This window comes from Micrasema longulum, unplaced genomic scaffold, assembly GCF_059751315.1.
Source record: "Micrasema longulum isolate JH-2025_06_02 unplaced genomic scaffold, ASM5975131v1 h1tg000678l, whole genome shotgun sequence".
Lineage (NCBI taxonomy): Eukaryota > Metazoa > Arthropoda > Insecta > Trichoptera > Brachycentridae > Micrasema > Micrasema longulum.
The window spans coordinates 1,147,744-1,171,989 of NW_028277874.1; the positions used below are offsets into that span (position 1 = coordinate 1,147,744).

General features: G+C 31.1%; 1 protein-coding gene across 10 annotated transcripts in view; it reads right to left on the reverse strand.

The window, feature by feature from the left end:
- LOC148279711 (uncharacterized) overlaps window positions 1–24,246 on the reverse strand; it is a 294,377-nt gene that overhangs the window by 218,395 nt on the left and 51,736 nt on the right. For all 10 annotated transcript variants that reach the window (XR_015822803.1, XR_015822801.1, XR_015822802.1 and 7 more), the window contains exon 4: window positions 23,048–23,143. Coding sequence is in view for 6 of the 10 variants with exons in the window: in XM_088229550.1 (XP_088085676.1) it covers window positions 23,048–23,143 (96 nt within the window). In the remaining 4 variants the exon portion in view is untranslated. The remainder of the gene's footprint in view (window positions 1–23,047; window positions 23,144–24,246) is intronic.

Sequence of the window (24,246 nt, forward strand, 5' to 3'; positions counted from 1 at the left end):
TACTATAGAGTAAAAAAAAATATTTACTGTATTTGAAAATAAATAAATAAATGTCTCATTTTTTCAAAATTGTGGTCTGTCTGCCTTCTTCATAACTACGTTTAATTGCTGTTTGTTGTAGAAGGCAGGCAGATTTCAGATATTCTAATGATCCATAGCCATATTAACAACTATGGGGAACAGGAAACCAAAATGACATAAAAAGACTACAATGACAGAAAAATAAAATATTAAAGCTAGTCTATGACCTCCCTTATCTAACACCAATTAAAAAACTTTAAGAAAAAACTAAACAATTAAATGTGAATGAACTTTTTCAATAAGAATCTTTAAAATTTATTCATAAGTTAGCCACTGATATTTTTGTAGACAAAGAACTAAAGCTGGAATAAAAATGTAATAAACATGGACATAATACAACAACATCAGAACAATACCACATACAACATTCGAAAACAAGACAAGGACAATCGAGACCAATAAATCAGGGAATGAAATTTTAAAATAAACTACCAGACAAAACTAGACAAAAGACTCAAACAAACTTTTCAAAAGACGTTAAAATATATATTTTTAAATTTTTTAAATTAATTTTTCTCGCCCATAAGGCTTTTACATTCATGGAAGTTATATAAAACATGAGTATATAAACAACATAAAATTTAAAAAATACAATATATAGCAATAAAAAATAGAACAGTATTTAGAAGTAAAGTTTGTATAAAAAAAAAGATGAGTATTTAAACAACATAAATTAAAAAAAAATACAATATGAAGAAATAAATTATAGAAACAGTGTTTAGAAGTACAGTTGGTATAAAAATAAAAATAAAAAGATGAGTATATAAACAACATAAATTTAAAAAAATACAATTTATAGATATAAAATATAGAACTGTGTTTAGAAGTATAGTTGGTTTTAAAAAAATAAAAAATAAACTGTAGAAGCTGGATATTAAAAAAAAATAAAAAAAATAGATAAACAAATAAAATTCAAACATATCAAAGAAATGCAGTTTAAAGGTTTACAGCAGCTAGGTATATAATGTTATAAAATACTATATAAACACAATATTAAGTTGATAATGATATTTAAAATTTGTAATTATATATTAACAACAGAATATAAATAAAAAATGGTATATTTTTTTTGAAAAATAAATGTAATAATCCGTAAGGGTTAACAAATAAATTTCAAATAATAAAAAATATAAACGATATTAAACATCGGTAACATCATATGATTCGTAAAATGGATATACATGTAGGAGCACGATCTGATGGGTTCGGCATTCGTTTCCTCCCATATGCTAATCAGTCGTGAGAAAATGCCGCGGGCTTTCATTTGAGGATGAAAGCTAACGACGGTCGGAGGTGCCAATTATTTTTTACGTTCTGATTTCGACATATTGGAAATAATGCATTATTTAATCTTAACGGCCGTTCCGGACATTATACGGGTGATTTTGATAACTTATGAGTGGGTTTATGGAAACGGTAAACGTATGTTTATGTTTGGAGTTTTACGTGTTTGTATTGGCGTAAGTGTGTTTATAACTTATAACTATGAAACATTCATTATATCTTGTAAAATAACAAAACATCAATAACGCAGTTACAAAAGCTGTATGTTATATATTGAATTAGTGCAAAACATACATTTTGGTTTCAGTTTCGGCCAGTAAAACCAGTTTTCGTTTTCGCAAAAAATTGCCCTAATCTTTGTTTCTTAACTAAAGTGAAATTAAAGGTTTTTTATTATTTTATTTGTAGATTCAACAAGGATACAAAAAAAAACAATTTGTAAGCAAGCATTGCTATCATTCTTAATAAATATCCTTAATTATTGAACTACACCATCTTTCATAAATGATATAAAATCAAAAATGTAGCTTAATTAAATCAATTCGAGTAATAATGAAGATTAAGTCAAAAATAAGAATAATTGTTTTCAGAGAAAAGAAAATAGATAATAAAAAAATATAAGGAGTAATAAAAGAAAATAAAATTTATTTACTTACACAAAAATAAAGTTTAGACTTATGATTTCAGAAAAATTTTCAATTTCTATTTTTTAGATTTAAAATTGAAATTTTTAATTTGATTGTTCTAATATATTTTTTTCTGTCTATTTTCTTAATACTTAATAATCTAAAACGAAATAATATTTGATAATTATTTAATATGTGTACGAAACTATGACCGTAGTCATGTACTTTTATTTTAATCTTAATTAAAACTAATGTCTGAGCACCCGATGACAAACTATTATTTAATAGTTAATCGGGACAAAATTTATGTTTTGATACTTCGTATTTTTCTTTGTGTAACGTATTAATATTGTAATAACATGTGTAATTTCAAAAATAAAGTTAAATAAATATTATTACAAACACAGTTATATTTTTTATAATTATTTCATGATATATACGTGTATGATTCATATAATTAATTGTAATGCTTTCACACTTATAGACTACGCAGACAGGGTATAGTCTAAGCTTATAACCGAGTTGCTCAGTTTGAACCCGCGCTGTGCCAGCGCGTGCCCTGCAAGACATCGGACCCTCCCCAGAGTAACATGTTAAATGTAAAAATAAACTTTTTTTTTCTATTTTGTTATAGACTCTTAGCATTCTTGCAAGAGGATTAAAACGTTCCATATTGTTTGTAAAATTGGAAAGTAAAAGGAATCAGGTGATTTCAGACGCCTACGGGGGACGTACAATGGCATATTTTAACACAAAACACTGCATTAACATTATTGTGAATTTTTACAAGTACGTCATATCTGCTTACGAACAAGAAACAGACAAATAACTTAGACGCTGCATTTTTAAATGGCTCGGATAAAGATATGATATTTTCTAGGTCGAAAATATAACCTGCTTCTTATTCCTGGTGAAGTTATTCCCTAGTATAAGCTTAGTATAAGAAATCTTATATGGATGGCCCAACGATGACTTAACTTTAAACGTATATAAACTTAAGTTTTTATGGTGCAACTGGCCCTTAGTCAAAATGTATGAAATATGTGGTTTTCTTCCATTTGTTATGCTACCTGTTTCATCGATTTTAACGAAAACCTTACAACGAAAGACCCTTAAAGTTTCAGAGGCAAATACTCTTGCTGTTGGAGAGTATTATACCTTAATAATGTCGAACCATTGCTCGAGGGTTCCTGGTTTGATACGTTGTTCCAATGTAATGCCTTAAATATTTTATTATTCGTAATGTTATTTTGGTAAAATAAATAAATTCGAATTCAAATTTGAAAGATATTTATTATGTAGTAATAAATATTAGCAGAGCAATAATACAAAAATAAGCGATAAAAAAGCAGCCTTAATACTCGTATGTGCCGCAATTTAAAGATTAAGGGCACGTAAAAGGCACACAAGGTATGCTATGGGCGTAACAATGGTTATTATGGTTTGGCGGCCTCCGTGGTGTAGTGGTCAAGACGCTTGACTTACACACGGAAGGTTCCGGGTTCGATTCCCGGTGAGAACACACAAATTAAAATGTGATTTTTCTCAAGCCTGGGTGCTCTGTGATGTAATTCACCACTGTAATTAGGCCTCCTGGCCTGTTGTGGTGCAAAAAAAAAATATGTAAAATAATAAAAATAATAATAATGTAACAACTAGCATTTATTAAATAATAATAAAAAATGAAAATATAAACGTTAAGAACAACATCATCGTCGTTTAGGCAAAATTCATTAACACTAAAAGTGACACTAACACTTTAATGTTTTCAAAAAATATGCCATTCGAAGCATACATTTTAAAAATTTTAAATCTTTTTTTATTAATAAATTTCATAAATGATACATGTTTTTTAAAATTTCTATACATATCTTCTTTTACTCATCTACTAAATGTTATCACTGTAACTCTCAAAAAAAAGAGACTAACTCTTGTGCTTGGAAAGTGACTTACACTGTTGTAGTTGTTTATTTATAAGCGTTTATATAATTCTAAATACGAGTACATGAGAAAAAAATAAAAGCATTATATAAAGGAAAAACATAAAACAATAATATATTTATGTTCTTTACGAGGCAAACGTCAGTTAGGAAACAGGTAAGTAAATTCATATTACTTGTTTTTACTATGTTATTTTGTACTGTCATGTATTAAAACATGCTAAAAAATATTTCTGTAAATAATAAAATGTTTTTTAACCACAACATTATAATCTTAATTTATTGCAACTGAGTGGGAAAACCTTTTTTGAGAAGGGAATATGGAATTCATGGGATTAACAACGCTTGTGACCTGTCATTGGCTGGTTTAAGTGGCCACTTTACACGCTGTGTAATATTCACTATTCTGTCTATATGTAAACACCGACATTTCCTCAACTCTTCCATCTGTCAATTTTTGACAAGTAAAGGAGCTAAAACTTTTATCTTGTGGGTGAGATTCACACGGCTGTACCATTTCACCTACTAGGCAACGCCTAAAACCGCTTTTAAATTTTTGTGCTTCTTATACCAGCGTTTAATCAACAATGTTTTGAATATGTCCAAATACTTGTAGACATTGCGATGTGTAAAAGGTGAACACAGATAAACATACCTACTATGGGCGAAAACGCAAAAAATGCTTTAGCTGTAGACACAATATTGAAAGTCTTCTAAGTGTATAAAAAAAAACCTTTATATTAATGTTAAAAACATGAAGAACTTTTGAAAAAAAATGAGCCAATAAAAAAAAAAGTGTATTTGTTCTATCATTTACTAAAACATGATTGATTTTTATTGATTTTGCCGAGCGCGATTTTTATATAAAATTGTATGGAGTGAGCCGAGTGAACAATTATTTTCTGTTGACCGCAAACTTAGTTTTTTGATATTGTTAATTGAATCGGCATTAACTTCGTAGGCATTCACTTTGTAACACTTCATTAATTATTGTGAAAATAAAACTTTGTTATTGTGTTACACAATTTTTATTGTTTCACAAGAACACTATTACAGTTTCGGGAGAGCACTCCTACCATCGACAGGTGATATAAAACTCAACTCAACTAAAAAAAAAAGAGTTTTTCATCCCCCGTCGATGTGAGGAGTGCTCTCCCGAAACTGTAGTAGTGTTCTTGTAAAATATTGAAAATTGTGTAACACTAAGAACAAAGTTTTGCTTTCATAATAATATGTTATTTTTTTAAAATTAAGTCTGAGATGGAAAGGAGCCGGATGGACGTCGCATCGCTTGACGTATTGTCGATACATCTACCTACAAAATGCGTGTTTTTGTGCATCGTTTAAAATACCCAACTCTCGCGTGCTCGCTAACTTACTCCCTCTCCTTAAGGTTTGAACTACCAGCTGGGTCAATGAACAAGATCTCTTTGTATTTGAACATGATAATTATTATCCAAAACAAATTACCTTGCATTGTTTATTGACTTTAGTCTCTTGCGTTCTTGTAAGGAACTTGCGTGTATGTTGTAAAGTCAACAGTAAGCTTCCAAAAGCTTTTAATTTAAAGCACGTACTATGACAAACATTCGGAAAACAAGTATTTAAGAAACCCGACGAATATAAATACTATGCAGATTATTTGTATTGTAAGTTCAACTCATCCTTCGCCAGATGCACTTGTACAGGCTGTCAAGGAAATCATTTATCTTTCTTCTTGATTTCCTCATTCACATCCAATGGAGCATAGGGTACTGCATTGCCACTTCAATCGTAGCATATGAGTAAGCTCAGTGGTACAGGAAATTTGATATAAAAAATATCTTTCTACACGCTGTAAAAATGAGAGCATTTAATTTTACGTCGAAGTTTCTCGAAAATGTGTGAAATAATTAATAAAAATGGACAACATCCAATGTTATTTATTTAACACTTTATCTTTATTTATATAATTCTTCTGTACGTGTGATATCACAGAACTCCTCTTAAACGACTTCCGATTTACGTGGGGTTTTCAGCGAAATGTAGTTCTGCGCGCTGCGCGTGTTCGTAAATATTAAAATTTTCAATCGAATTTGTATAAAAAAAGTTCGAAGCATAAAACTTTTTTTCATCGACCTACCGGGGTTGCATTCGATGAGAATGCATATGGGAAAAAAATGGAACGATATTTAAAAAAAAAATTTTTTTTAATGTTTACATTTGCTTTCTATGGATCCCAATCAGATTCTGTCCTCATATTCCTTAAAATTTCTTCCCATTTATTTCCTTTTACTGGATTTTTGGAAGTACTCAAATATTATTCAAAAATTCAATACATTTTTGATTAACGCATTCATGAATAAAGTGCACCCCTGTTGGTGAAGAGAGCTGAGTTTGACATTTGCAAAAATAATTTTATATTTGAAAATGAATTATTTTTAGTTTTGGAATTCAATCATAAACAAGTACCTAGGAACCTGCTTATCAATGAAAAGTCTTTTTCGAAGGTAATAACAGGCAAGCCTACGTTCTGGCAGGACAACAATGTCGGGTCCGCTAGTATACACATATGATGGTACTATGAAGAGAGGAGAGGGGAGGGGAAGGAAAGAAGGAGAAAGTAACAACTCAAACATATAGATTTCAATTTTGATGTTAATGTAAATAAAGAAGGGGCGTCTCTAACATTAGTGAGAAGATTATTCTACAATCGAGCATATAACATGACGTCACAAGTTTTTCTGAATCAATCAAGGTAAGTCAACCCACCAATCAGGATAACTCACCAAAGAAAACTGACTAGTGACAGTGAAAAATGCAAAACGCCATAAGAGCCATAGTAGAGTTCCATTTTTTTTTATAATGTCTGTAATCCATTATTGGTTCGTTATTTGAAGTCTGCCTCGCAGTGGCTGGTGCGTTCGCCTTCCATGCTTGAAGTCCTGGGCTCCATTCCTGGGAAGGCCGACATGAAATATTTGCTGACGGGTGTTTTTGCGCTGCAATATTTCACTATTTTCTAATATCTTATCTTCGTGTAACAGATGATCGAGATACGCTGCATTTATTTCATCAGTACGCCGTCTTATATATATATATATATATCGTAAAACTGCTAGTATACGAATTGCACGTTCAAAAATGTTTTGAGTATGTTCAAATGCTTGCAGGCTGGACGGATATTCTCCCTAGGGAGTTGTTCATATTGAAATTTGTTGCAACAGAAAAGGAAAACATTTTTGAGAAGGAAATATAAGAGTCTAGGCACTTACAAGGCTTATGACCTGTCAATGGCTGGTTTAAGTGGCCACTTCACACACTGTGCCTGTGTTTGAACATCCACATTTCCTCAACTCTTCCATCTGATGACTTTTGAGAAGTAAAATAACTAAATCCTTATCATGTGGGTGAGATTCATCCGGCTGAACTAATTCACCTACTAGGCAACGCCTGAAAACAGTAAAGTGGCCACTTAAACCAGCCAATGACAGGTCATAAGCCCTGATAATGCCTAGACTCCTAAATTCTCTTCTCAAAAATGTTTTCCCTGTCTGTTGCAACAAATTTAAATAGCAAAGCACGTTGTCCGAGCATTAGAGTTAGTTTAGCTAAAGTTTGTCTTGTTTGGTTGATACAAAAAACCCATGGTTTGAGTCTTCAGAGAAACGTAAATAGTGATGAAAATACGAAAAAAAAAAATATGGGTACCTGTAATCATATTTTTTCGACTGGAGCTGAGCTGTCCGGATGAACATATGTGTCATTTTTAAGTTGTTTAACACAAATTTCTGTTTGATTTAAAAAAAAAAATCTTCATAATTGTTTTTTCCCCATGTAATATTTTTTTACTGCCTTGAATAAAATTGAATTTTGCGACTTCACCTTTTTTCTAAATGGTTCGCCGATTTTTACCATTTTTCTGGTATTGTGATCATGTTCATGCTTTGATATTTTTTTTCCAAAATTCTTTGTTATATGGAATTAATAATATTAAACACAAATTTTGACGCATTTTAAAATATTATTTGCCTATATGGTTTGGCCGTTTGATAATAGCTTAATAAATAATTTGCCAACTTTAATCCTGTCCCTTTCGCACCTGTTTGAAGTTCTGAAAACTTTTTTATTTATTATTTTGTCACCTGGGGTCAGTGTCCGCTTGAAACTCAACTAACATACAGGTTAATCGCCAAATCGATTTCGGTATAAACGCATCGCTTAAAAAAGGATTATTAATAATTAACTCAAACTAAATGAAACTACAAAACGAAAAAAACTACTTAAGATCAGTCCATCTCAATTCTTTTCCGAATTTAATTTTGCGCTGTGACAAAAAAAAAATATACCTACTGTCGGGAATCAGCTAACGCATTGCCATATATATAAGTACTATTAAATTTACTTTTGTGCATCGGTTTTTTCTTTTAAAATAATTCTTAGTGTTTTGTTTTGTAATATGGTAAGTTTGCTTAGATTTTTTATTTTTCTACACTATTACGAAATTCGTTTTTTACCTTCCACTCGGTACATTACATATAAAGGTGCACAATAACGCAAAAGTGTTATGTGCATAAGTCACCTCATCATAATTCTGTGTACATTGTACACGTGTGATGTCTGTCGCATTTCCTTTACTCGAAATAATCCATCTTATGCCAACATGAATACTTAAAATCTCTTTTGAATAGTCCAAATGGTTGTAGACAAGACTGGATTTTACTCCTAGAAGATATTTAGATTCAATCCTATTGCAACAAAGATGCAATATTTTCTTCTGAAAAATAAAGTATACAAATTTAAGGTTTTTTTTAGGCGTAGCTTAGTGGGTGTAATAATTCAGCTAGATAAATCTCACTCACATCAATATAGGTTTATGCTCCTTTACTTTATAAAAGTCAAAAGATGAAAGAGTTGAGGAAATGTGGATGTTTAAACGTAGGCAGAAAAGTGAATGTAACGCAAAGTTTAAAGCGACCACTTAAACCAGTCAATGACAAGTCATAAGCCCTGTACATGCAAAGTCTTCCATATTCCCTTCTTAAAAATGTTTTGTCTCTCTGTTGCAACTAATTTAAATGTAACACTGCTTTAAGGAATACATTGTTGCGTATTAAGATCAATTATTATTATTATTATGGATAACTTATATAGCGCCATTTTCATAATATAATACCTCAAGGGCGCTTTACATAGAGATTCTCTAGATAAATAAATTTAATTAAAACAATTTATTTTGTTTTCACATGCTACGGATTTATTTAAATGATTTTGAAAACAAGTGGGTTTTAAGTTTTTCCGAAACATCACTTCACTTCGACAGCCTCGCACCTCTGTGGGAGAGCATTCCATGCCATAGAGCCTGCAATTGCAAATGCGCGTTCACTGAATTTAGTGCGCTGTTTGCGTAGAGGTATAATTACTTTTTCTCTCGCTGTAGACGAAGCTGATGTAAGCGTAAGACGCCTGTCAGCTAGTTCATCTGGAATGATAGTTCGCTTAGATATTCCGAAGCTGAGTTGTAAAGTGATTTATACATAAGCATTTCATAGATACATATTTTTATTTCTTATTTTTTCGTGATAATACATGCTTGCTTGTTTATTAATTTAACTTAAAAATGTCTTTCTTTCTTACCGTAACACTTTATTTATTGTTTGCTTTACAGAATTTATTTCATAAGCTTATATCTTTGCATTTTTTGTTTATATGCTTACTGTTTTTTCTTGCATACCTTTTTTAATATTGTATATATTTTTTTTACTTTGTAAAACTTTTTATTATATCCTTTGTAACTAAGTTCACATATTTTTTCTGTATATTCTGTGTTTATTATTTAGTATGTTAGCATATATTTCATTTTCATATTTTGTAAATGCCTTTTGGGCGTTAATGAACAAAATAAATAAATAAGCCAACAGAGTTTGTATTTCACCCTCTGTGGAAAACGTAGCCAGCGCAATTCCCGAAGTAGAGGAGTGATTTGACAGAACTTAGAGATTTCGAAAATAAATCTCGCTGCAGCATTTAATACAGACTGTAGGCGAGTCATTTTGTTCATTGGTAGACCTGCATAGATACCATTACAATAATCGACTATCATGTTGTTATCATGTTATCAATCAAGATGTGGATAACATGATAACAGTATTGCAAAAATGTGTTTACTCCGCTAAAGACGCTTTCTTCGCCAAAATTGTCGACTAGTTTTGTTTTGAAACTAACTTTTTGTAATTTGGCAGTTTAAAAAAATATGTACACAAGACTGGATTTTCAGCCAGATGAATCTCACCCCAATGACAGGGTCACAAGCCCTGTAAATGCCTAAATTTAGATATTCGTTTCTCAAAAGTATTTTCCTTCATTGTTGCACTGAACGTTATTTATTTATTGTTTATTACTTGCCTTTCTTTTTATTGCATAAGAGAAACTATTTGAAATTTATGAAAAATAAGGAAGTTCTGTGGTTTTTTATTTGTAAATAGACTATCAAACTAACGTGACGTCACAAGTTCTTAGGCGAGTTCTGCTGATTGGAGAGTTGAGTTTCGAAAACCGAAAATGTATCACAACACTACATACTGGTTTATCCGAGTGAACTTGTGACGTAGTTGAATGTTTATGTTTGAATTGCAAAACATAAAATAATTCATTATTTTCAAATAAAGAATTCTTTTAGCAAATGTCAAACTCTGCTCAGGGATGGACTTAAGTCAGGAATACGATTTTAAAAAATGTATCGAATGTTAGCTGACCTTATTTTAGTATAACCAAAACCTCAGTACAAAGAAATAAATGGGTATAAGTTATAAGGAATTCAATGAAATAATCTGATTGCGATCCATAAAAAAACCAATGTTGTTTGTGAACATTCAAAAACCACCTTTTTTAAACACAAAAAATAACCTCCATTTTTCCTCACAAGGGTGGTAATTTGATATCAATATTTTCGAAGCTAGACAGGAGAGGACTAAAGGAATAAACTTTGGCGGCCTGCGTGGTGTAGTGGTCAAGACGCTTGACTCACGCACGGAAGGTTCCGGGTTCGATTTCCGGTGAGAACACAACAAATTAAAATATGATTTTTTTCAAGCCTGGGTGCTCTGTGATGTAATTCACCACTGTAATTAGCCCTCCTGGCCTGTTGTGGTGCAAAAAAAATGTAATAAAAAAAATGTAAAAAAAGAAATATTGTTTATTTGGTTATTAATTATTTTTTTCTTATTATGAATCGCTTTTTTAATTTCCAAGATTTGACGAAAAAGCTTGTTTGCCTTGAAACCGGCCGGTAGAAAAAAAAAATAGCTGTTAAAAACAAAGTTGTTTTATTTATTTTATTATAATGAATTATTAGATTTAGGAATATTTTAAAAATCAATCATTAAACATTGCTTATTACTCGATTGTACAATCTTTGTTACAATTTGGTATTGTAGGATAGGGTGGAGTATATGCCAATATAATAAACCTTCTTAAAATAGTACAAAGATTAATTATTAAAGTCATTTTAAAGAAACCCTCAACATTCAATACGAAAGGTCTATATAAAATATTTAAGGTTCATACAGTAGACACTCTATAACACTAACTCTATGACACTTTATAAAATAAATTATATTGTACAAATTTATAAAAAAGAAAAAAATCAAAGAATTTGAAATGAATAAGCACTCAGATACCAACATAATATTAAAATTCCTAAATTCCATACAAGTCATGGTCAAAATAGTTTTGTCTTCAAAGGGGTACAAAATTATAATAATATTCACAAAAACTATTAAAAATAATATACTCGTATCAATAAATAAATTTAAAGTTAATCTAAAGAAATTTTTTGAACTCGTGTAAAAACAACATTAAATGTTAATTAGTATGAATGTATTATTGTTTTATGTTTTTTCTTTATATATCCTATGTTTTTATTTTTCTTTTTCTTTTTCGAGTACTCGTATTTAAAATTATATGAACTCTTATAAATAAACAACTAAAACAGTGTAAGTCACTCTCCAAGCACAAGAGTTAGTCTCTTTTTTTGGAGAGTTACAGTGATAACATTTACTAGATGTGTAAAAGTAGATATGTTAAGAATTTTACAAAAACATGTACTTTTTATGAAATTTATGAATAAAAAATTTAAAAAAAGAATAGCCACAAAGTTAGTGCTTCAAATATAAACTTAATATAGAAAAAAATGTATTTATTGTTTTAGAAAAGGAAATGTATCCGTAGCTGGGCAATTAAGATTACTCACCAATAAAAAACATGTACGTACCTACACAACCAACAATATGTAAATTGCTGTAGTAAATATGTAACCATAAATAAATAAATAAAAGAGTACCCTTAATAATCTCATGATTTGCAACATGTAATTAATACAAAACATTATTTTACATGAACGACAAACTTGTTAAACTAGAAATAATATTTCTATTTATCTGTATAACTGTTTACTAGTATGATGACAATTTTCTTCTGATACTCTTGAGCAGAAGTTCCCAACCATGGTGCCCACGGAACGATTTGAAGGTGCCCGCCACTATTCGACAGCGACAGAATTTTTATTTATTTGTTAGAGTTTTAATTTTTTTGAGTGCCTAGGTTTATATTAAATACGTTTGTATGTTTGCGACATTGTATGTCTGAGTGGTTCCTTTGCTGACAGTACTTGTCGCAACTTGTCTAGCGGCGAGCCGGACTGCACTCTTCACGCTGGCCTGGAACGGGGAGTGTTATTTGCACATCACTCCTTGTACACTCAGAAAACCCGAAGTGAACGAACGCCACGAACTGAGCCGATAAATCTCCTAATTAACAGGCACTGGCCAATCATATGCAATGCGAAAGATCACATTGACATTTTGATGTTATATTTTTTTATAAAATGTTTTCTTTGTATTTGTGTTTTTTGTTTACTTTGTTTATGTTTTGTAAATACATTTCGGCCTCGTGGTGTAATGGTCGGCGCGTTAGCCTGCCATGCAAGAGGTCTCGGGTTCGATTCCCGGCATGGTTGATGTGAAATATTTATTTAAATGGGTATTTAACTAGAATATTTTTTAATCCCTGGACTGGTACCTGAAGCGTAAGACTGATGATCTTACCTTCATATAACCAAAATGATCATGATACGCTGCGATTGATGTACCAATGCAGTGCCCCATGCACCATTAGGTGCGGAAAAGGAACGATGGTGATGATGATAAATACATTTCTCTGTGTGTATGCAATTTTAATATTTTGTTTTTAGTATTTGAAACATTTTTTTTTATTATTTATTAATAAATTATGGGAAAATGAGAAGTTATGGAAAGAGTTTGTCAATTAAAAATAGGTGGTGCCCGCCACCCCACCGGTATTTTAGAATGTGCTCTAGAGTTCAAAAAGGTTAGGAACCCCTGCTCCAGAGAGTATGTACATAGATGAAGCTTAGTAGATATTTTGTGTAGTGTACAAACGAGAAGTGATTTGATTAATTGACTTTCCCTTTCATGAAGGCATTTGATCGCACACCAGATTTACATAAATGATTCCAATTTGAATAGAAAATGAATCTTTTGATTACTGTCAGTTATTAATTCGAAGAACTGGTTGAACATTGACGAAGGTTAAATATCAAATATCCCATGGCGACATGGAATCAAATATTAAAAAGCATTTTTAATTACGGATGAGTTTATGAGTAATTTTGGATGGAGAAAAACATTAGTTGTATTTTGAAAATTGTATTGTTGTCAGTCAAACAAATAAACAAAATAAAAAATGTTACATTAAATGTATAACAACAAAATAGACAACTGGAAGAAGTTTAAAAATTGAAAAATTGTTTTCAGGCGTTGCCTAGTATGTGAAATAATTCAGTGAGATGAATCTCTTCACAACCATAAAGGTTTCAGCTCTTTTACTTCACTAAAATCAACAGATAGAAGAATTGAAGAAATATGAATGTTCAAACATAAGGATAGGCAGATGCCTAGACTTCTAAATAACCTTCTCTTAAATGTTCTTCATCTCTGTTGTAATATGTTAATATAAACAGCTCCCCAGGGGGTTGAATCCAGTTCTTGTCTACAAAAATTTGGACAAATTCAAAATAATGTTTATAAATTACCTGGTCCATGAAGAAGTATAGAAATTGAAAAAATAACATTTTCAGGCGTTGCCTAGTATGTAGGTGAAATAATTCAATTAGATGAATCTCACCCGCATAAATAAAGGTTTTATCTCTTTGACTTCACAAACATCAACAGATGAAAGAATTGAAGGAATATAGATGTTCAAATATAGGCAGAATGGTGAATGTTACACATTGTGTAAAGTGGCCACTTAAACTAGCCAATGGCAGGTCATAAGCCCTGTAAATGCCTAGATTTCCATATTCCCTTATTTAAGGTATTCTCCATCCCTGTTGTAACTTGTTAATTTTAATGACTCCCGAGGGGGTGAAATCCAGTCTTTTGTCTACGAACATTTGGACAAACTCAAATATTGTAATGAAACCAACTGGTCCAAGAAGAAGTTTAAAAATTGGAAAATTGTTTTCAGGCGTTGCCTAGTATGTGAAATAATTCAGTCAGATGAATCTCTTCACAACAATAAAGGGTTCAGCTCTTTTACATAACTAAAATCAACAGATAGAAGAATTGAAGAAATGTGGATGTTCAAACATAGGCAACATGGTGAATGTTACACAGTGTGTAAAGTGGCCACTTAAACCAGCCATTGACAGGTCATAAGCCCTGTAAATGCCTAGACTTCTATATTACCTTCTCTTAAATGTTCTTCATCTCTGTTGTAATGTGTTATATTACAATATAAGCAGCTCCCCAGGGAGTTGAATCCAATCCTTGTCTACAAAAAATTGGACAAACTCAAAATATTTTTCTCAAAATATAGCTTGATTAGAATGACAGCTGTCTAACTAATTTCATTAGCGATGGGAAATTAATGATCACTGATCAAATCGATTTTATCAGTTATTTCATGCAATCATGAAACTCTGTTTCCAAAAATTGATACAAAAAACGCAAAAACAAGCCTATTATAGTGTGTTTAACACAATAATTTACCAAAAATAAGACATTCATACCCTTTTCATGAACAACATCAAACGAATTATTTTTTATTCGATCAATTCACATTGATCAATTGGTCCCATCTCCAACGTTTTTGCAAAATGATGTAACCTTGTAATAACGTCATTAATAATTAGATTTATTTAGTTTTAAAGCTGATTTTATATGTAAATGTTTATTTATGTGTCAAGCATTGTATTAAAAAATAAATTAACACGCCAGATACGAATGATTTTTCGTGTGTCAATATAAATAACTCCTTTGACGTTACTACAAAGTTATGTCGTCACTTTTTCTGACAAATGTCATTTAAATCAAGCTTTATTTTAAGGACTATAGTAACTTGTCTGCCTAATTATGCGTCATTGAGATACATAGATAAAAATATTAGTAAACGGTAAAAAAAAAGTAACTGGTAGGTATTAGAATTGTAATTTTAAAATGTTTGTAAAGTGTAATTATTGTGTCATGATAAAATAGCTAAATATTATTTTTATTTAATATTAAGCATTTGTGTGGCAAAAATATTACATTATTGGTTGATTTGGTGTTTATTTTGTAGTACTTATTAACTTATTATATTAACGTATATATTTAAACTAAAAATAAAAGAAATCAAACATTGATTTGAGTCCACTGAACACTTTATTTTATAACAATGTTTGAGTATGCCTAAATGCTTGCAGACTGACTGGATTTCCTTCCTAGGGAGTTGTTCATATTTAAATTTATTTCAACAGAGAGAGAAAACATTTTTGAGAAGGGAATATGGAAGTCTAGGCGTTTATAGGGCTTGTGACCTGTCATTGGCTGGTTTAAGTGGCCACTTATACTGTGTAACATTCACCATTCTGCCCATCTTTGAACATCCACATTTCGTCAACTAGGAATATTTTAAAAATCAATCATTAAAAATAGCTTATTACTCAATTGTACAATCTTTGTTACAATTTGGTATTGTAGGATAGGGTGGAGTATATGCCAATATAATAAACCCTCTTAAAATAGTACAAAGATTAATTATTAAAGTCATTTTAAAGAGACCCTCAATATTCAATACGAAATAAAATATTTAAGGTTCATACAGTAGACACTCTATAACACTAACTCTATGACACTTTATAAAATAAATTATATTGTACAAATTTGTAAAAAAGAAAAAAATTAAAGAATTTGAAATGAATAAGCACTCAGATACCAACATAATATTAAAATTCCTAAATTCTATACAAGTCATGGTCAAAATAGTTTTGTCTTCAAAGGTGTACAAAATTATAATAATTTTCACAAAAACTATTAAAAATAATATATCAATAAATGAATTTATAGTTAATCTAAAGAAATTTTTTGAACTCGAGTAAAAACAACATTAAATGTTAATTAGTATGAATGTATTATTGTTTTATGTTTTTTCTTTATATATCCTATGTATTTATTTTTATTTTTCTTTTTCGAGTACTCGTATTTAAAATTATATAAACTCTTTTAAATAAACAACTAAAACAGTGTAAGTCACTCTCCAAGCACAAGAGTTAGTCTCTTTTTTTTGGAGAGTTACAGTGATAACATTTACTAGATGTGTAAAAGTAGGTATGTTTAGAATTTTACAAAAACACGTACTTTTTATGAAATTTATGAATAAAAAAATTAAAAAAAGAATAACCACAAAGTTAGTGCTTCAAATATAAACTTTAAATAGAAAAAAATGTATTTATTGTTTTAGAAAATGAAATCTATCCGTAGCTGGACAATTAAGATTACTCACCAATAAAATACATGTACGTACCTACACAACCAACAATATGTAAATTGCTGTAATAAATATGTAACCATAAATAAATAAATAAAAGAGTACCCTTAATAATCTCATGATTTGCAACATGTAATTAATATAAAATATAAAATGTTATTTTACATGAACGACAAACTTGTTAAACTAGAAATAATATTCCTATTTATCTTTATAACTGTTTACTAGTATGATGACAATTTTCTTCTGATACTCTTGAGCAGAGGTTCCCAACCATGGTGCCCGCGGAACGATTTGAAAGTGCCCGCCACTATTCGACAGAGACAGAATTTTTATTTGTTAGAGTTTTAATTTTTTTGAGTGCCTAGGTTTATTTCAGTTAATTTTTTTGAGTGCCTAGGTTTGAGTGCACTCAACATGCGTTTTAAAATTCGAAAGTACTTACGTAACCCGCTCATTTTGTTAGAAAAAAGGAAATTAACAATTATATGGCCGTTTCGTACATCATACCACCGCTGTGTTTATTACTTCTTCAGATGAATATGAATAAATCTCAATACGTGAGATATTACTAATTACGAAAAAAATAACAGAAGAATACTCCAAACAGCTTTAACAAGCTCGTTACCCAAAACCGTACAATGGTGTATGAACAACTGTTTTGACATGGTTCTTTTGAATTTAATTTATGGTCGTACTACCGAATCCCGAAAGACACTCGTAAAAACTGCAGATAAAAATAATATGCTTAAAAAATTTCGTTGGTTTATTGTGTACTCTGTTTACTTTTATGACTGTGTAAATTTGAACGCTAAGACAAATATTTTGTTGATTAAATGGCAAAAGCACTGAATGAAAATACAATATAATAATGGACAGAGGATTGAGAAAGTTGACTGCTTTAAATACTTGGGTGTTCACATAGCTGAGGATGAAAGCATGCACAAAGAGCTCGCAACCCGCTTAGGAATTGCTGGAGCAACTTTTAACATGATGCTTGTTGTCTGAAACTCTAGTCTATACGCGGTCAAAACGAAGTTCAACTCTTGTATAATGCCAGGACTCCTATATGGGTGTGAATCTTGGCACCTTACCAAAGCTCAAAACACCCAACTTCTGAGTTTTGAGAGTAAGTGCTTGAGAAGAATATTAGGTATAAGGTGTTTCGATTTTATAACTAACATTGAGTTGATTGACTGAGAACGGACGGACGCAGCAGCCTCTTATCACGAGCGTCTTGGGGATGCGGCGGTGGATCTGGATTGGACACGTGCTGCGCATCCCTCGGGAAAGCCTAAACTCAAGTTGCCTCTTTTTTAAACCTGCGGGCTCACGCCGTCCTGGAAGGCCGTCGATGACGATCTTTCCACTTTATTCGGCAGAATGAAGGGGCGCTGGATTGACGCGGGAAGGGGCGAAAATACTGGCTGGCGACAGGGTCTCCTGGAGGCAAATAGTGATGTCCGCATGCTCCAATTAGGAGTGGATGTGAAAAAGAAGAAGAAGAAAATACAACAATCATCATAAAACTTTGGGATATTTTGCAATCAATAAAATGTTATTTCTGTCGGAAGATACGTAAACCATACCTGCCAGAAGCGATTATGCGCAGCTTGCCATTATATTTGAGTATCCATAATAATGTTTTACGGTAACTTTATTTACAGAAAAACAAACAAATTATTTATATTTCTTGTAAATCATTGCCACCGTTTGTATTTTTCTCCGAATATAAATAATAATATTAATAAAGCGCGCCCAGCGCCAGCAAGCAGCCAGAGAACTAGCCGATTACTTCAGCTTATTTCTTCATACAAATAAGTGTACTAAAGTGGATTTTTCTCTTAAAATAAACTTGCAGATTACACAAATTCTTTGAAGATTCTCGATTTGGAAAATAGTATTTCTAACATTATTTCTCAAGGACTATTTTTCTTTGAGATGATACTTTTGACATGACGTTTTTGGCATTATTCATTTCTAGAACAAATCGGCCAGTTGACATTTCAATCATAATGATAATATTTTCTACTGACTGAATTCATTGTGCTATTTTTTATGAACTTTTTTATAAATTATGAGTTAAATTAAAGGATAATATAGCTACACAATATAATATATCACAAAGTTGCGTCGTTTGAGTTGATTCAAAGATAAGAGTTGTTGTATCATACAGAAACACATAAATAATATCAATTTATAGTATATATAACTTACATTATAAATATTATGTACCTAAATGATATTTTTTATAGCTTACCTGTAAATAAAATCACCGTTCGCCACTGATACCTACACTATGACGCTACAGTAATATAAATTATCCCAAGATTACGGAGATACGTTATCGATCATGTGTCTTCGAGTTTTGAGGTAAGTACATCGATGGCTATCGAGGGCACCCGTATCCCACACTGGAAGTGACAAAAATCATCTTCAAGCTGGAGATTTTTGCTTTATTAGCGATTGACTTTAATTTTAAATGTTTTGAAGTAGTTATTGTTTATCACAGAAGACTGTTTATAAAATATAAAGAGAAATTAGGCTATTTGAATTTGACATGGAGTGGGAGTAATGTTTGGCAGTTAAAACAGCCGTGACAACATCTAGCGGTTAAGATTTGGAAATTCGAGATAGTATCAATTATTATTAATAATGTAAGTGGTTAAAATAATTCAAATTCATTTTAATGTGTTACAATGGAGATGAAGAACATTTGATATAATGGAATAAAGAAGTCTAAACATTTGTTGAGTTGAATGAGGAACTTCAGCCGTTTTTTCTGGCGCGCGGTAAAAATTAGAGCATTAAATTTCACGGTAAAGTTTCCTGAAAATGTACAAAGAAAATAATAAAAAATATTTTAATTAAAATGAACTACTTTTAACGACGTCACCGGCTCATACAAATCAACCAATGATAAGAGAGTTATTGAAGATTTCCGGTTTGCTTGCCGTCAACGAACCAATGGGCAGAACTGATCGAGAATAAGCGGAAGAGAACCTTTGACGTCACAAGCGGAGTTATTTCAGAAATACAGACTTTAAAAAATCAAAACGTTGATAATACGATATTTAAAAATAATAAATAAAAAAAATTACGTAGTTTAATAATAGTCTATTAACGAATAAAAAAAAATACTGAACTTCCTAATTGAATTAAATTCTAGGTTGAATCCAGTTCTTGTGTACAAAAATTTGGATATCCTAAAAATATTGTTCTTCTTCTTCTTATGGTTCCTCTCTCCAATGGAGGTTAAAAATCATCGTTGCGATTCTTACTTTGTTTGCAGCTGCCGTAAACAAGGACAGTGCTGCAATGGAACCAGTCGCGCAAGTTATTAAGCCGAGAGATGCGCCTTCTACCTGCACTGCGTCTTCCTTCAATCCTTCCCTGTAGAATGACTTGTAAAATTTTATATTTTTCGCCTCTCATCACATGCTCAAAGTACTCAAGTTTTCTTTTCTTTATGGTCTTCAGTACCTCTTTATCCGTCGGAGAACATCGTCGTTTCGAAGTATATCCACCAAGGAGGTTTTTAATATCCTCCTGTAGCACCACTTTTCAAAGGCTTTGATCTTTTTTGAAGTGTTTTGGGCGAGTGTCCACGTTTCGACGCCGTAAAAAAGTACTGAGAAGACGTGACATCGAGCAATGCGCATTTGGAGGTCTTAATTAAAGTCTCTACTGCAAAGAAGGCCACGCATCCCGAAAAAGCAGTCTCGACCCATCTCTATTCTGACTTTGATCTCTTGCGAGTGATCCCATTTATCATTCAGCCCGCACCCTAAATATTTAGATTGATGGACTTGCTCAATAGCCTGCCCTCCAAGTTTTAAAGTCGTTGGGAAATTTTGAGGCTTTTTCCGAATAATCATACATTTAGTCTTGGAAATATTCATCTCTATCCCTATATTCAAACTAGCCATGTGAACTTTGTCCAATAATAGCTGCAGGTTTTTCATACTATCTGCTAGGACAGTATCACCCGCGTATCGGATATTGCTTATAATTTGTCTATTTATGCTAATGCCGTTTGTTAGTTCATTTAGCGCATCACTAAAAATGGCTTCCGAGTACATATTAAAAAGGAGAAGAGACAGAATGCATCCTTGCCGGTTAATGCATATTGTTGATTAATTTTATTTTATTGATAAAATTACAGTAAAAAACAATACTTAAGTGTTATTATTATTATAATGAATAACCATAAAGCAGAAATAAAGTAGGTTTGTGGGGTAACGCGATTAAAAAACAGCCACACATATTGCCCCGTGAATCATTAAACTTCTTAAAACTCCAACAGAAAATTGATTATTGGGAAAAGGCCGACACTTCCTCGGCACACAGGTTACACTACTAAATTCGAAAAAAATATATAACCTCACGTCAGAATTATGGGCATGTGGTTATGCGGTTAGGCCAAATAATATATTGTCTTCGCCCATTTCTGACATTGGTCGTGGGGAGTCCGGGAGATTGATGAATGTCAACGTACGGCAAAACATTCTTCCTGGAGACATTACCATTATTGTGATTAGTATACCAATGTCGTACGTATTGTTTATTGTTCGTAAACCGTAATAAATAAAACGAAATAAAAAAATTAACCTGAATCAAATCTGGCAGTTGTTATAAAAGCAATTGTTGTCATGTCATTATTACAATACTGTTCTCTCCGGTCACGCAGACATTTTTCATCTCTTTAATATGAAATATAGAAAATTCCTCAAAGACAGTACACCCATTTAGTTTTACGATGTCAGTAATTATGTATGTATTCGTATGTTCATGATTAATGTTTTTTATTTTACCCAGATTCAATTGTTGAAGAGATGGTAAAAAATATGATTTTGTCTACTATTGAATCTGAGTAATTATAGATCAGCAGAATCAATTTCGTTATTTAAAATTTTATGCAAATATATTTATTTAACTTTTGTACATAATGTCATTTAAACATTGGCGGGCTTATTGTCAAATGGCAATTTCTTCCAACCAACCCATAAAACAATCGTTTTATTTTTATAATTCAAGTTACAGAACATATTTAATAGAAAATAAAGATTTAAAAGCTAAAGATATATCAAAATAGAAATAAACGTATTTATTTATAAATTACCTTAAATCAAAACTATTACTCAATAGGAAAAAGGAAAAAAAGAGGAAAGAGCAAAAAGTAAAGAAGGAGAGATTAGGGAAGAGAACGGAGATGTTTCTTCAGACGAGAATTTAAACAGAGATAATGTAGTAACATCTTTGATGGTGGATGGGAGATGATTCCACAGTCAAGCCGCATGGACACTATATGAGTTAAAGAAGAAAGAGGAATTGTGGATGGGTATTAAGAGAGTGCTTTGAGAATTAGAACGAAGAGGTAAACCATGAACTGATAAGCGTTAAAATTTTTCACGCAGGTATATAGGAGCGTTAGGACTATGAAGAACATGAAGCAGAAGTGAGAGGGAGTGACAGTCTCTCCGCTGTCTGATTTTGAGCCATTTCAGTTGCCTACGATAATCAGAAATGTGGTCATATTTCCTAAGACCAAAAATGTACCTTATACATGTATTCTGAAGTCATTCAAGTTTATCGAGTTGCTCACAGCATAAATCAGTCATGGAAACATCAGCGTAATCTAGAATGGGTAGTAGTTATGCTTGTACAAGAGTGCATTTAGTATTAAAGGGTAAGAATTTTTACAACCTTCTAAGTGAGTAGACTAAAAAATATTTTGTGGCTTATTAGTATGAGCTTTCCAGCATAGATTTTCGTCTATTAGTACTTCTAGATTTTTTACGGATTTTTTGTATTGAATATTGGTACCATTGACATTAAAAGGATTAAGTGAAGATACGTCCAGCTTACCAAGCAATCTTTGACTACCCGCAAACATAATTTGTGTTTTAGATGAGTTTATGAGTAAACCATACTCTGACTAGTAAATATAAAAAAATAATTGTTTTGTTACTAAAATGTTTAATACATTAGTTTTGTATACTTTCAATTGTTTTTGTGTGGCGATCATAAATAGGATTCCATATAATTGAACCAAATTCAAGTAGACTGCGCATACATGAAAAATACAATATAATAATAATACATTTATGTAACTAAATGGCTTTGACACTGTAATCATCAATAAAAACACAATACAAAAATTATACAAGAATTACAATACGGAAGAACATTGTTTTAAGTCGTAAATTGAGTCTTATTTTGAGCTCTCTTGAAAATTTTACAAATTACAGATGGTTCCCTTTGCCATCTGACTACCGACGCATGCTAAAAGTATGAAATATTTCGTCTTACCTTTGTAGGTCCTTTTGGGGTCGCAGGAGTGGGGGCTACTTTGATCCCTTTCTTCAACTGCTCTATCTGGCGCTCCTTCGACTTTACTTCCTCCAACTGGAAACATTACATTTCTAGATAAAAAAATGTTTAAAAAGTTGCAATGATTCAAGCCATATTTTTGTCGTAACGAAACACAATGGAATGAATCAGAGAAAACCACTGATCATCAAAATGATCAGCCTTGGCCGATAAAAAATGATTTCAAGATGGCAGGTCTATTATTTCAAGTTGCGTAATTTAATTGATAATTTTTTTTATTCATTCAAAATTACACTCGTTTAAATATGAATTAAATTATTAAGGCTTTTTAGGCTATGCCCGTGTCAAGCCATAATAATTAATAATAAAGATACAAAGTAAAATTAATTAGATTGAATTATAATGACATGTGATGCAATAGAATAACAATCTAGAAAAACAATAAGTAATAAATAGTAAAATTCCAAAGAATACAATTTAAAAAGATTATCAGATATAAGTATTTAAATATAAATTCGACAAATTTAGATTCATACATAATCAAATATACAAAATAATGGTATCATTAAAATCAACAAAATAATAGCAAAATATACTCGTAGTCGTATTAAAAATAAAAACAAAATAATCGTATCATTGAAAGCGATTGAAAAAGAATATAATACATAAAAAAAACATAACTACATCACAATTTATTTTATAGGCTCATATACTTATTATTTAAATTCAACTAAAATGATTTTCATTGGTTTGTTCAAATTACTTATTTATTCATTTCAAATAACATTTACTTAAACACCCACCAAATCATTATGTTTATTAAAATAAATTATTTTATTTAATTAAATAATGAAAGTAAATTTTTATTAGTCTTGAACTTTGAAAAAATCCACAACCTCGTCGCTATCGGTGTGCAGCCATATTCATTTATTGTGTTTATTCCATCGTACCAATTTGATTAATTAAACCAATACAAAAATTCTGAAATAAATTTATAAACTATAAAATCCTCCTGAAACTGTTTTTAATTATTTATGCATTACACTTAATCACAGTAATCAAGTGTCTTCGCGAAAAGTTTTTTGGTTTCATAAAATATTTACGTCTTGAATATTCGATTGATTTGTTAGGTATTTCTGTGAAATCTTAGTATGTAATTATCGCGCATAACAAAGGCA